Raw genomic sequence first — 14,650 nt, 5'->3', positions numbered from 1 at the left:
TCCCGTTTACTTTCTTGCTCTCCTCTTCACCTATCTCACTTTGTTTTGGTCTTCTCATTCTATTCTTATATTTATTCTAACTGTTTTGCTACTACCTTGCATCGTGTTTTCCCCTTCTATATTTCCCAACCTTTTCTCTTTTTTAACATGGCATATTAAAGACATGTATGAGACTAACCCCCAAAATTTAATAAAAGGCACTAAGTTTGCCCAGTAGCAGTAACCCATAACAACTAACAAAATGTTTGCTTTTGAACAGATGGTCAGTAAATTCTACCTGATGATTGGATCCAATGGGTTACTACTTAGTGCCTATTATTGCATAACCCCATAAACGTCTCAAAACATATTGTGGACCTGTTGGGGTGGGGTGTTTTGATTCTTTGTCTTAAAAGTTTAATATCAGGATTCAAAATACTTCCCTTTTATCCTGTTCTTGTGGGGTGTAAGTACAGAATATGTGCATTGAGGGATCAAACTTCACTCATATCTTGTGTGGCCTAGAGTAGAAGCAGCATGGCAGTCTATGTAATTAGAGTGTTTAAAATAATCCCTAGTAGCCACAACAATGTTTTTATGCTATGGGGTTGGTGGGGTACCACATAACTTCTCTCTCTTTCAGCCCTTGTGGGTTTCCATGGTCATCTTTTTCCTTCAGTTATGCAGGGTGCAGTGTGTTTATGCCACAGACGTATAAAAAAAAATCAACCTTCACATACAAATACTGTAATTGTTAGTTTTTAATATATTAACAGACACATTTTCTATGTGCAATGTAAATGATTTTGCCAGTGGGGTACAAGGCAACTGAAGAGAAAAAACAGAAAAACGTATTTCCTTGGCTTCAGTTAAACAGTCTCTCAGGGTAAGGATTGTGACATGTGGTTCTGAAATATTCGGTCATCCTTTCCTGCAGTCAAAGTCATATTAATCATTAAAAAAAAAATTGCTCAAATACGCTATTCACTGTACAAAGACCAATGTCTGATGTCATACAGCTGGGGATGAGAACCTAGATAACGTCTTCCCAGGGAATGATGCAGTCAACTTTAAGAGGGCAGCAGTGTTTGATTTAGATGATCTTCATTGCTTGATTCTCCAGCCAATTTGGTGGCATTAACTGTCCAGCACTAGTAAAACTGAACAAACCGTAATGTGACGGTTAACACTAACTACTGGCTCCTGTTGCTATGCCCTTGTGCGCATTGACAAATGTATTAAGTTTAAGGCCATAAGCTACACTTGAGTGCAATTCACTTACAGTCCATTTAACAGACACAGTATGGACAATACAGAGAACCCAAATATCTTAAAGAAAATGTTTCAAGTTAATCCCAATGTTGGCAGATAAATTATGAACTGACATTTTTACAAAACAAAAGCTTTTATCTGCAGGACCAATAACTGTCTGCAGTCATTCTACCACAAATTAATGAAAATCTGCCCTCAGGTTGAGCAGTCAGATGATATCTTCCAACCTGTATGAAGCTTTGGCTTTTTACATATCGAATTATTAAGGCATGTTACTTTAATAAATGAAGATGACAGCTACAAATGGATGGATACCCTGCATTAGAAAATAAATTACAGTTCTTGAAAACCATAAATTGCTATTCAGCACCTAGAATATGAACTAGTAAGGCAACAGCAGTGTTAGAAACTACAATAATACTTTTCAGTCTACAGCATGAGCAACGTGAAGTCAAAATCACTGGATCATTGACCCATTCAGTGTCAGATGGTGCTGCGGTATTACATGTTGCTGACCTGTCTGGCACCAAGGGGGAATAAGCAACAGTTAATGTTCAGAAGGCCATAAAACAATAGGGTTTGTACATGTGATGCAAGTAAATCCTCTGCACTGTAATATTCCTGTTACTTACAGGATGTAAATGATGCATTTCTTCCCAAATTCATGATCAGACCGATCTGGTAGAACCAGAGCCACTTATAACAGGTTGTTACTGCATAGGAGCACCTATGGCTTCTGCAGGCACATGATACAGTGCTGGGCAGTAGGCATATCTATTTACAAGCATTCCTTGATTAATGTTAATCAGCTGCTTTCAGAAAGTAAATATCCCGTGGGTCATCAGTGAGGCTGCACGGTGGCAAAAATAAAACAGTATTCTTACGGACAAAAACAGTATGCTTCAAATATACATTGCACATAATGTAATCATATTAAAAAAAAAAAAAAAAACATTATTAAAAGGCAAACCAATGCCTTTTAGCCATAAACCAAAATATATATTTGCTGGTGGTTTAACATTTGTTTGTGAACATAAATGTAAATTTTTATTTTTTTTACTTTGGTGGTAAAGAGACAGAAAATGGCTGGAGGTATTCTTCTAAACATTAACTGCTGCTGTTCTGATAGAGCCTATTTTAATGTCTCTTATTTCATTTGTATCATGGCAGGAACTGTAAAAACCTACATTAATCACATTATTTTTTATTAGGGAAAGTTACAGTAGCCGTGTGGGCGTCAGCACCCAGATGATTTTTCTGCGCTTGACATTGTTGTTTCTCTGTAAGTGGCGACTGCGTTTTCTTCTCAATCCTGCCTTTGTTTCCGCTGCTTCACATTGTCCTCTAAAGAAGAAAAGCTGTTTGTGTGTCCGTTCACTGCACTGGCTGATCCGTTCTGGTATTCTTTCCTTCGGGAAGAGGTCTTCTTTTTGTAGGTCTTTAGAAAGAAGCAAAAAAAGATATTATTCACCAACAATGAGACAATACATGCAAAATATAGAGCTGTAACTTGAACATAATCTATTTTTCTGTAATTTAATAATAGTTTTTTTAAACAAAGGTAACAAAGTGTTACATTTAAACACTTTCTCTGTTCTCTCGCTGTTCTACTTTTTGCTATAGCAGTGTAACAATGAGGTCTCTGTCTTTCAGACACACAATCACTGATCGGGTCGTTGACTTTTTAAAGGGGAACATAACACAGAAACCCCTAATATACCCATCACAGTTACCTGTTACTTCAAAAAGTATGAATAAATGCCATTTTCTATGCTGAAATTCAGCTGTTAAACAGTTCTTCTTTCTGCATCATTTGAAATCCTGGCAGGGAAGGAGGAACTAAAACACTGATGTTACAAATCGTAACATCTTCTCCACAGCTTACAGACAGCATGCAGTAACTAGATAACCCACAATGCATTGCACTGTGATATTCCGTTCCTTATTGAAATCACGTGTGCAGGGAATTGTGGAGTTTGGAGGATGCAGGCTAAGGACAGATGGCTGTTGATACAAAGTAACAGTAGTCAGCCAGCTCAGCATCAGCAGGAGAGCAGGGGGCTAGGCTTAGGGAACCATTAAAAACCTTCATATTTTTTAATTGATGTATATTTCAAAGTTGCTTGAAATTATGTTTACTTTTCAAAAAGCTTAAGTTATGTTTTTGTGGAGTTCCCCTTTAAAGTCTGCCCAGTAAAGGTTTTTACAGTTCACATTCATTCCTGACTGATCCTTGTCCTTTCACCTGCTTTTTTGTCTTACTGTGGCATAGCACACAACCTTTGAATAGTGAATTATAGCTTTCTATATGCGGTCATTCACCTTAGTGTGTAGTGTTAGAAAGATTAGTAGCCATAAATCAGTGCAAATTGGTAGAAAGACCCAAGATACAAGAATACGACTACCAGACATAAGCGATAAAGGACACGATTTTAATATTAAATCTCTCTTTTTCCAAACCATCTACATACTGCACAGACTGTCCTTAGATGGACCATTACAGAGGTTTGGTATCAGGTTAGTCATTACAATCCTTGGGGGGGGGGGGTGCCCTAACATTTGGCACCCCCCTCGGATCAGACATTTCCTTCTCCTTTAATCCCTCCAGTCAGTCTGCAGATAAGTGATATAAACCCATCTGTCACAACATGTGCCAAGTCTTTCTACAATTCTCATGGGGGTAAAATTACAGTGTTTAATTACTATAACAAATGTGTTTGCCAATCAGCTTGAAATAAAAGAGCCATAAGCAAGTAAAGCAAGTAGTACAGCTTTACCTCATTTTTCCAAAGAGAAATCAAAGAGATGCACAAATCACAAATGAAGGCATACTTGTCCCTAGTGATCATGGACTATAGTAACCCATAGCCTGGGAACTCATTAAACTCATATAAGGCATATCCTGGCTTGCTGTAGCAAAAATGCCCCTCAGTCCATCTGTATAAAGTCCACAAACTTGTCTGACAAACATTGACTTCACAGAATACACAGGCGGTTATCATCCTTTAAACATTAATGTATAACACTATTCTTCAATATCATAGCGTCACATTAAAGGTAAAAGATACGATTTGGATGACAGCTCAACCAAAACATCAGTTTTATCTTTCTTAAAGGAACAGTTCAGTGTAAAAATAAAAACTAGGTAAATAATCGGCTGTGCAAAATAAATCATGTTTGTAATATAGTTAGTTAGCCAAAAATGTAATGTATAAAGGCTGGAGTGACTGGATGTCTAACATAACAGAACACTACTTCCTGCTTTTCAGCTCTCTAACTCTGTGTCAGTCAGCGACTATAAGGGGGGGGGGGGGCACATGGGACATAACTGTTCAGTGAGTTTGCAATTAATCCTCAGCATTCAGCTCAGATTCAAAAGCAACAGATATGACCCATGTGCCACCCCCCCCCCAAGTCAGTGATTGGTTACGGTCTGGTAACCAGTCAGTGGAAACAAAGAGAGTTGCAAAGCATGAAGTAGTATTCTGTACCGTTATGTTAGACATCCAGTCACTCCGGCCGTTATACATTACATTTTTGGCTAACTTTTTTTATTTTGCACACATTATCTATTTACCCAGTTTTTATTTTTACACTGAACTATTCCTTTAAAAGAGAACTAAAGTGTATATAAAGAAATAGGCTCGAAATGTACATTAACTTTTGAGCTTCTGTACCAGCCCAAGGCAGCCACAGCCCTTTAGCAGTAAAGATCTGTATCTCTGAAGTTGTCCCAGTAGCTCCCCATCTTCTTTTCTGCTGATTCACTGCACATGTTCTGTGCTGCTGTCACTTACTGAGCTTAGGGACCCACTCACAATATACAGTACATATAGAATAGAAATGTCACAGTATAAGGCGGATTGGTAATTATTACAAATGATTACTACATAGCAGCACAAAAACCAGTGCAACTAGCACTTCAGAATTTAATAATCAGCCCTGTAGCATCACCTTATATTACAGGCCAACCTCATTTTTTGCTTGATGATTTGTAATTACCCCTAAGCTTAGCTTCTCAACAGCTGCTCAGAGCCCACTGAGCGTGTGAGTGTCACAGACATTTTCCAAGACGGTGACCCCCTGTGACAAGTTTGAATTCCTGCTATTGACAAGCTGAAACTTTAGGCTGGTGCAATAAGTTCAGTATATAAAACATGGCATTTTTAGCTATTCATTTTTAGGGTTTACTTCTCCTTTACTAAGCAACCTTTAATGAGGTAGTTCAATGGTCAATTCTTAGCAACTTTTCATTTGGTGTCCATCTTATATTTCTAAAACATTTTAAATATATTTTGCCTTCTTCTAACTCTTTCAAGCTTTCAAAAGGTGCCACTGATCCCGGCAGCCCATACTGTTCCGTGTGGCTACAATTTACAATTGTATTTTTATTGTTAATTTTTATTTACTTATTCTAATAAGGCCCTCTCATATTTATATTCAAGTCTCTCATTTAAACCACTGACTGGTTGCTAAGGTAATTTGGACCATAGCAACCAGATAGCTGCTCAATTTCAAACTGGAGAGCTGCTGAACAAAAAGCTAAATAATTCAAAAACCACAAATAATCAAAAATGAAAAACAATTGCAAATTGTTTCAGAATATCAATTGTCATATATTTATGAAAAACATCCTCTTTCCATCTTATTTTTCCCTTCACCTGGCAGGATAACATGCAGGGTGTAACTAACAGTAAGTGTGGGTGTAGTGGACACAGTTTTGCCCATTCACTGGCTGATTTATCCTAGCATGTATGTGTGTCCTTGGTTTGTGTGTGAGCACAATACCTCATACAAATATGGTTGCTTTGCTTGCACATTTGTGACAGTTCAGCTGTCATATCTACTCTGAACGTAATTCTTCTTAACAATTCGAATAAATCATTACCTGCATCCTTCAATGATCTATTGACTCAACGTTAGTTATTTATACCATTCTGGCATCAAACTTTTCTGCCAGTTATAGCTACTTAAAGGGGAACTCCGGCTTCCAAACCAAAATTTGATAAAGAGGCCCACATAACACAGAAACCCCGAAATTAGGTTTACTTTTCAAAAAGCTCAAGTTATGTTTTTGTGGAGATCCCCATTTAAGGGGAAAAAATGCTATTTTAAGAAAAAAATTAATTAGCAGCACCGACACAAACTGTGAGAAAGCAATATAATGTTGTCTTATCACTTTGGCACATGAAACCATTGAAATGAGTCACACGACTTGTGATGCTGGGCCTTTTAGTCATGAATGCAATTTGATGGCAGGAATGTTAGTCTGCGTTTTCCCTGCTTGTTTCTGCATAAAACAATGAACCACTACAAATATAATTTACCTTTATGTAGAAGTTGGTGAACAGGATGATGAGGGAGATCATGTAAGAATTCTGGAAGTACAGCCAGCCCATGGGGAATTTACAGGGCCAAATCATTGCGCAGGTAGTCTGAGTCATAGTAAGGACAAACTGAGTCTGCAGGAGAAAAAAACACATGGAAATTTGCATAGGAAGTGCACAGGCATCATTCAGTAAACACATACAAATGAATTGTTTGCATTTATATTTATGCTAGGAGGATTTGCCCAGCTGTTAAAATCAATAAATAAAATTATTTTAGATTAAAAAAATAAAGGTATTGTGTTACTTTTAATATTTATTAACAGTTCAGATGGAATATGGTTTGTTTTCAATGTCCTTCTAAACCCTGCTAAATTTACAGAATCACTGTGTAGGAGGGTAAGTAGCGGAAAGAGGCATAGTGAGCTCTTTTTCATACCCTCTGTATGTGGGGGTCTCTGCCTTATAATAATTATTTTCCTTCTCTTCACACAGCAATTCTACTGCAAAAGCATAATTATATAAAACGATTCTTCATTTGTAGTTTCCAACAAACGGACTGAGTTAACTAAATATATAATCACTGGTATATGTGGATTTCTAATTTACTTAAGGCTTATAGGATTTAACCTATAACTTTTGTGAAACAGTAAAGAGAAAAAATGGGGTATTGTCAGGAATTCCTCTTTATTTTATTCATTTAGAAAGTTTGCACAGCTCATATTTATTCACATTTAGGGGCAGGTTTATAAAAATGTGATATTAGAACTCACTGCAAAAAACTCTCCCACATTCTATTGATGCCTATAGGATTTTTAGAATCGTATTTATCAATGGGTGAAAGACAGAGTGCACCACTTGATAAATACACTTCTAAAAATCCCATAGGAATGTATAGAAAGTGGGAGAGTGAAATTTGCATTGCTCACAAATATTCTCAAATGAGGTGGGTGTTTGCATGAGCCTGGCCATTGTGTGTATACAATGTGCACAAAGACAGGGTCTGTGGTCATTTTGTGAATATAAATTTGCAGTTTATGAAATCTGTTTAGAGAATATTTTTTTCCTCCACCAGGAAGTGTAACGAACACAGAGCCTGCGCATAACGGTTCATTATTTGCGATATTAAAAAAAAAAAGCTAATAAGGACAACCATAGTAGTAAAAATTCTTAATTATGCTTGCACATTAGATATATCAATTGTGCATCTTTATAACTATAAACAAGCGCAGGGCAAATATGTTCACTGTACGAGTCATTCTGCCCTGAGCAGTTTCTAAATGAGCCCCAGTGAGTTGGTATTGCACCCTGTCAAAACTACAGCAAGCAGTTTGTCTCAATCCTCCACATTACGTCACTACCAATTTATTCTGCCAATGCTGTGACAGCCTTGTGCAATAAGCATAGGATCTCTGTCAAAAAAGTGGAATTACAGCTAGTTTAATTATGCTTTACTTTTTTATTGCAAGCCTTAGGTTATATATTAACCAGGATTCCTTTCCCCTCTTCTTTGGACCAACATTGTTTAATGCAAGTGTTACTAAATGTACACCTTGAGCACATTCCACATACCATGCCAAATTATTCAAGAATATGTAATTTTTTTTGGCAATATTTGAGAATAATTGCAGAATGCGTAACCATTATGGACAATTGAATAGGAACACTAAGAGGATGATTTATTAATGCTCCCACCCCGCCTCATTTAACTGGTTACTGAAACCACATATAATTCCTGAAAAAAATAAAATACAAACTTTTGTCAGGTTTTAGGTTCAGAAACTCACATGTACTTTCAGTAACAGATTTCTCGGGCATTAATAAATCAGCCCCTAAAGTTTCAACATTTATCATTCAATCTGCAATTTGTTGAATGTCAATATATAATTAAATAGCACTACCTATAAAAAATGAATAAAACAAGGGTGAAACTGCCTGTTATATTCCAGGATACAAGTGTTCCCTACACTAAGGTAAATGGCGTAGTATGTATTGTCATTTTGAGACACTGTGGGGGTTATTTACTAAACTCCGAATGAAAAAAAATCAAGAAAATCGGCCAAAAAAAAAAAAAAAAAAAAATCACAAATTTTTCAGAATTTGTTAACCCAGAGGATGGAAAAGTCTGAATCTGAAAATCCGGCATCTCAGACCTGTCGAGGTTGCATATAAGTCAATGGGAAAAGTACCATTGATTTTTTTTGATGTGTGCTGGGTTTCGCGCAATACCCCGGAGTTTCGGGTGAAAATTCCAAAAAAAAAAAAAAAAACGTGAAATTCGTGAAATCGGATGAAAAATCCAAAAAAAACGTAAAAATCTGATTTTTTTCCCCCGCAAAGCAAATACTAAACAAGCGTTTGGAGTTCGGAGTTTGTAGCAGAAAATAGAGATAAATTCGGACTTAACCCCTGTAAAATGTAAATAACCCCCCTGTAAAATGTAGAGACACCTCCATACCCAAAACAAGAAGCACTAATGCACTGAAGAATACAGAAACCATACTCTATTTATATGGTATCCTTGAAATAAAAACAAATACTGCTTTCCAGATTATCTCTCATATTTATGGAGACATACTGTTTACTGGACAATTGTATATAATGCTAAAATGGCAGCTTTACAGTGTGCCAAGGAAAGGATGAATGGGAGCCTTACCAGCTGGCACTGTGTGATGTATTTCTTCCACCACAGATATGGGCGAATGGCGGGAATAGCCGAGAGTCCATAGTAGGAGTACATCAGCACATGAATAAAGCTGTTGAGAGTAGCACCAAAGTAGGCTGGGAGAGCAAAAAAAAAAATTAATAGTTATAGCACATAAATGGAAAGCACAGAAAATATATTCATTCTTTTTAACAGATTGTATGAGGGGGTATATGTAAGACCTATTTGAGTTAAACTGCGGAGCCTTACAGGTGCCAGTGAAGCACAGACGGACACTGCAATATTCGCAGCTGCATAATGTAAAACCCACTTACTTCCAATATATAAATGCAGCTTCTGCTCTGGTTATTTAGAAAAGAGATATTTTGTAATTCAGAGCTTAAGAGTGTGGCATTTATAAAAAAAAATATTCATATAACATTACTTTTGAGATTATTCATAATATATTGCAATACCTAAATGACATATTTATGGTATCCATACAATTGTATTTGGCAAAACAATTTTTTAATATCTTCTGAATTTGGCCATGTGGATACATTTTTTTTTAAAAAAAAAAAAAAAAAAAAAATCGAGAAAAAAAAAAAAAATCACAATTCTCAAATCTTATTTTCACTTTTTTTTAAAATTTTTTAACTGATTTTAATTGTGATAGTTGCAAGGACAATTAGTCAAAAAATTTTTAACCATGAAACAAATGTTTGACATATATGCCCCTTAGTACTGGCTCTTAGCATTTCCACATTGCCATAATTTTTTGTGTTCAAATATATATGTAAAAGTAATCACCTATGACAATGTAATGGAGGGTACAAAACGTGTAAGGTGGACTTTTTCATAGGGTCAGTATGTAAAATCGTTTTTTTAATATGTTATCTTGAATAAAAAAATGGATTTTTATGAATTTTCAGCTACGGGATACTCTTGTTATAAGTAGTGAACATTTGCAGTGTTGTTCGTTGAAGCAAGGGCTTTCCCTTCAGTTCATGGTCAGTCTCCCACTTAGAACAAAGGCATTGGCATCTGAACAGTGGCTTCTCAACTTTCCTTTATTTACTTACAGTGCCCGCAGGGAACCCAGTTCATGACAAACCACCAAATGTTGGGCATGGATGCATGGTGGTAGACATGCAGGACTGTCATCTGGTGGTTGTTCTTCCGCAGAATGAAGAAGAAAGTGTCCATAAATTCGATGAGTTTAGAAAAGTAGTACCACCACAGGACCCGAATTATCTGCAAAATTAATGAATGTGAATGGCATCTCCATTGATTATTTTACAGAGCTGAAGAGACAACGTTCCTATTCCTGGACGCAATAGCAAACAAATGACTCTTAATGCATAGGATTGTATTAATTCTTGTACCCTGGAACAGAATCTAAAACACACTAAGGGGAATATAATAAAAGTCACGGAGCAATTGGCAAGTAGCATACTGGACACATGGCTGAAATCTAGTATTGCACTTTTTTAGTGGCCAATCATTTCATTCATTTTGTAGTAAACTGATTAACTGTGGAAAGGGAGTAGAATTCCTACAATTATTATTTAACATTATTGGGGGACACTATCTGCATGGAGTTTGTATGTTCACTCCATGACCATTGGTTACCACTAGATCTATAAACATACAGTCATAGCAAGTTACCATGTATTTAAAAGTACCCTAAATTATGTTTATAGGTCAGAAGCAAGGAAAGTAGACTGTACTCTACTAGGACATAGACTGGTGTGAGTGATTACATATTCTCTGTAAAGCGCTGAATAATAGGTCAAAGCTAATTGGTCAATTTGTCTTAGATCATTGTGTTATTACGGATTCACTTTCTCACTAGGCATAGAATAGTGTTAAAGGAAAAATTCCAGCCCTGAATAAAAATGCAGGTGATAACATGAACATTTCAGTCATTCCATGGATGATTCACTCTAACTATTGGTTTTGGCTGTTTGTATGTGTTTTTGGTGAGAATGCACAGGAAGAAACTGATAATTTATATCATTAAAACTGTTCACCTATTTAAAGGCAACATTTTATACAAAAAGCTTTTTTTTTTTTATCTTACCCAAAGCTCAATACTTGATGAAATTTTAATCAGATACAATTATATGCACAACATTGTAATTTCAGGACTACTCCACTATGAGAAAACGCTATGAAAATGACATACTTGCATGCAATTATACAATAACTCCTACCTTGTATACAGGTAAGTCATACATGAAAATGGACAAATATATTTGCACATCTGAAGTCTAAAGAGATTTAAAGGCTGGTGGTTCTGCAGAGAGTGCAACTGTGCTCTCTGCAAAAGCAAATCTGCCCCACCATGTCCCAGTCTCTACACTGGCAAAAAAGTTAGTAGGCGAGGTTTTTTTTCCAAAACTATACCTAAGTGATGTGGCCCCTACATGAACTTAAACAGAGAAACACAGAAAAATACTAGAACTCCAGAAGGGTTACCTTCGTGTCAGCATCACCTCCGCTGTGGGTATCTTGGCAGAAAAAGTTGTAACCTCCTTCCCATACGCCTGTCACAAGCTGAAGAAACAAAAATATCATTTTATTGACAGCATGTGCAGGTATTTCTTTTAATAATTGATGCACATTTCATATACTGTATTCTTTATTGCGGTCTGGCTTATGCATTCAATGGTTTAATATCAGTTTGGTTTTCCTTTTCTCTGTAATGAATGCATCCAAACTGGTAGCAAAACAATCCTATTGGGTTTTTTTTTTTTTGTTTTTTTTAATATGTGTGTGATGCTGAAGATCACATAGAAGGGGTGAACTTAATGGAAAGCCAACCCAAACTTACTATGTAACAGGGCATTGATGCTCTATAAAGTTTGGGGAAATCTGAAAACTGGTAAAAAGGTGCACAGTTTTCAGAAAAGTGTTCCAAAGATGGGTTAATTCTAAAAAACAATCCTGGAGGTGTGCACTACAGTATTCAAGTATAAACCTCATCATACAGCTTGGAATAATAGAATATGCTATAAAAGAAGTGGAATTGTTCTGAAAGATACCTGATTAGCACCATCTGAACTGAAAGTGAATGCTGCATGGGGTCTCTAAATAAATTACTGACATTTCTTTTTCCTAAATGTTCTTCTCCTCCCGCAGTAGGCAGCTCACATGGGCACTTACAGCTATTTATTGATACCAGGTGCAGCAGTTTAGAACTGCTGACCAGGCACACTGCAGCTGCCCTTCCAGTTGTTACATATGCTATATAGAATCCCACAGGCATAATCATCTCCTTGAGGACAGAAGGACATACACAAATGGTACATCAAAAAACAAAAAAACAAGTCTGTTATTAATAGGGAGGGGTGCACAGAATAACATTAGGGTTCAGTTGGGACACTCTACCATTCTATTCAAAATTCCTTAATAATGTTCCTGCTAGGGGCCTAATTTTAATAGAAGACCTGGTTCCCTTACTATCATTTTTGCATAGCCATGGCTGTAAATGGAACATATAGGGAATTAATGTCAGTGGAAATCCACTGTATACAACGCACAGCTGTAGCAGAAACAAAACTGAAGTCAAATGCATGTGTACACAAATACAGTAGAATGAAATCTCTATGGAATTTGAAATATACAAATCTAAACAAGCCATAAACATGTGCACCTTAAAATAAAATGTAACTAGTAAACTTGCAATAGAAATGCTAAAAATGACAGATGTTTATATATCAAGAGATTCCCAGCCTGCCCTTTTGCCCACTCCGAGCTGCAGCAAAGGTGTGTTTAGCAGATCACAACCAGGTGCCACTGAACATTTAATTACAGTCCTGTAATGCCATAATTACTAACCTGTCACAGTGTGAATCACAGTAATCCCACAATGCATGTCATTTGTGTCTACTCCACTACATGTATAATTGCAGCACTAGGCAACAACCTGCTCTGGAAATGTATTCTGCCTTTATTCACATATATGCTGCTAAACATAATAGGCATCCAAAGCTAAATCTGTGTATACACAACGATTGTCCATTTTTGTATACCCCTGGCTTTGTTAAGTTTGACTCATTAAAGTTTGGTGTAATCATACTAAAGCTCTATAGTAAATCACTCTGCACATCATAAGCACGGTTGTGCCATTTTGTGTAGTATATATTATATTGTACATCTAACTGATTTTGTAAAATTGTATCTTTAAAGCAATATAATATACTGTATAAACTTATTTCTGAATGCTTTATGGACACAAAGCATTCAGAAATAAGTTTATACAGTATAGTATATTGCTTCAAAGATAAATGCTTCAGAAAAATTACAATTAGTGAAAGGCAATCTAAAGTCTATTAATTTAATTTTAGGGGCAAGAATAAAGGCCATTACCCAGCAGAGCCAAAAAGATACAATGCATAATAAATCACTCTGCACACTACATCATTAACTGATTTTATAAAATTGTATCTTTGAAGCAATTTAGTATAAACTTATTTCTGAATGCTTGTCCATAAAGCATTCAGAAATAAGTTTTGTACAGTATATTATATTGCTTAAAAGATACAATTTTACAAAATCAGTTAATGATGTAGTGTGCAGAGTTATTGACTATGCATTGCATCTTTTTGGCTTTGCTGGGTAAGAGCCTTTATTCTTGCCCCTAAAATTAAATTAATAGACATTAGATTGCCTTTCGCTGTAATTTTTCTGTGATAATACTAAAGCTGATTAGCCATAAAACCAAGTTTCCGTGTGTTTATAGGGTCATTAGATTACATAAAAATGTTAGGATGTGTTTCTGTAAGGTAGCACCAATCTCTGCCAGTGACTTTAGAGTGCCTGCATGTGAGCCAATAGGAGGGCACCCATAGCTCAGACACTTTACACCACATTCAAAATAAAAAGCCCTTCCAGGCCAGGGATTGATACTTGATATTAGATCTCACTTTGCCAAGTTCCTGGGTGCATTGTAATTGTCTGATATTGCAGTTATTGACTCATGGCCAGTTTCTGATCATTCTTTATTTCTGCTTGCCTAGACCTGCACCTCTGTTTCAGATTACAACTGTTCTGACGTCTTAGTTTCAAACTCTCTCTGCTCTGTTTACTTCTTTGTCCTCATTTTCTGGTCCTGAGGGCTTTGACAATTGGCATTGCACTTGCATGGTCATATTGCACTACTAGCTGACTGATGTATCCAGTATCCATTCCATACATTTATTAAGGACCTTCCAGACTGCAGTGTCACTGCAAACATGCTTAAAGGGGAACTCCACAAAAACATAAGCTTTTTGAAAAGCAACTTTGCAATATACATCATTTAAAAACTATGCAGACTTTTCATGATTTTTAATGATTTCTGACAGTTCCCTAAGCTTAGTCCCCTGCTCTCCTGCTGATCTCTCAAGACTACTTTGCTGAGCTGGCCGACTACTGTTCAGTG

General features: G+C 36.4%; 1 protein-coding gene across 1 annotated transcript in view; it reads right to left on the bottom strand.

The window, feature by feature from the left end:
• Positions 1 to 722: 722 nt before the first annotated feature.
• elovl5.L (ELOVL fatty acid elongase 5 L homeolog) overlaps positions 723 to 14,650 on the bottom strand; it is a gene marked incomplete at its 5' end in the record, with an annotated part of 28,483 nt that continues 14,555 nt past the window's right edge. Inside the window, 5 exon segments of the mRNA NM_001096181.1 lie at positions 723 to 2,689; positions 6,579 to 6,713; positions 9,235 to 9,359; positions 10,305 to 10,476; positions 11,704 to 11,781. Coding sequence (NP_001089650.1) covers positions 2,558 to 2,689; positions 6,579 to 6,713; positions 9,235 to 9,359; positions 10,305 to 10,476; positions 11,704 to 11,781 — 642 coding nt within the window. The 3' untranslated portion in view covers positions 723 to 2,557.

This window comes from Xenopus laevis, chromosome 5L, assembly GCF_017654675.1.
Source record: "Xenopus laevis strain J_2021 chromosome 5L, Xenopus_laevis_v10.1, whole genome shotgun sequence".
Lineage (NCBI taxonomy): Eukaryota > Metazoa > Chordata > Amphibia > Anura > Pipidae > Xenopus > Xenopus laevis.
The sequence above is the reverse complement of the archived record's forward strand: the minus strand, read 5'-3'. Positions and strand labels throughout refer to the sequence as shown.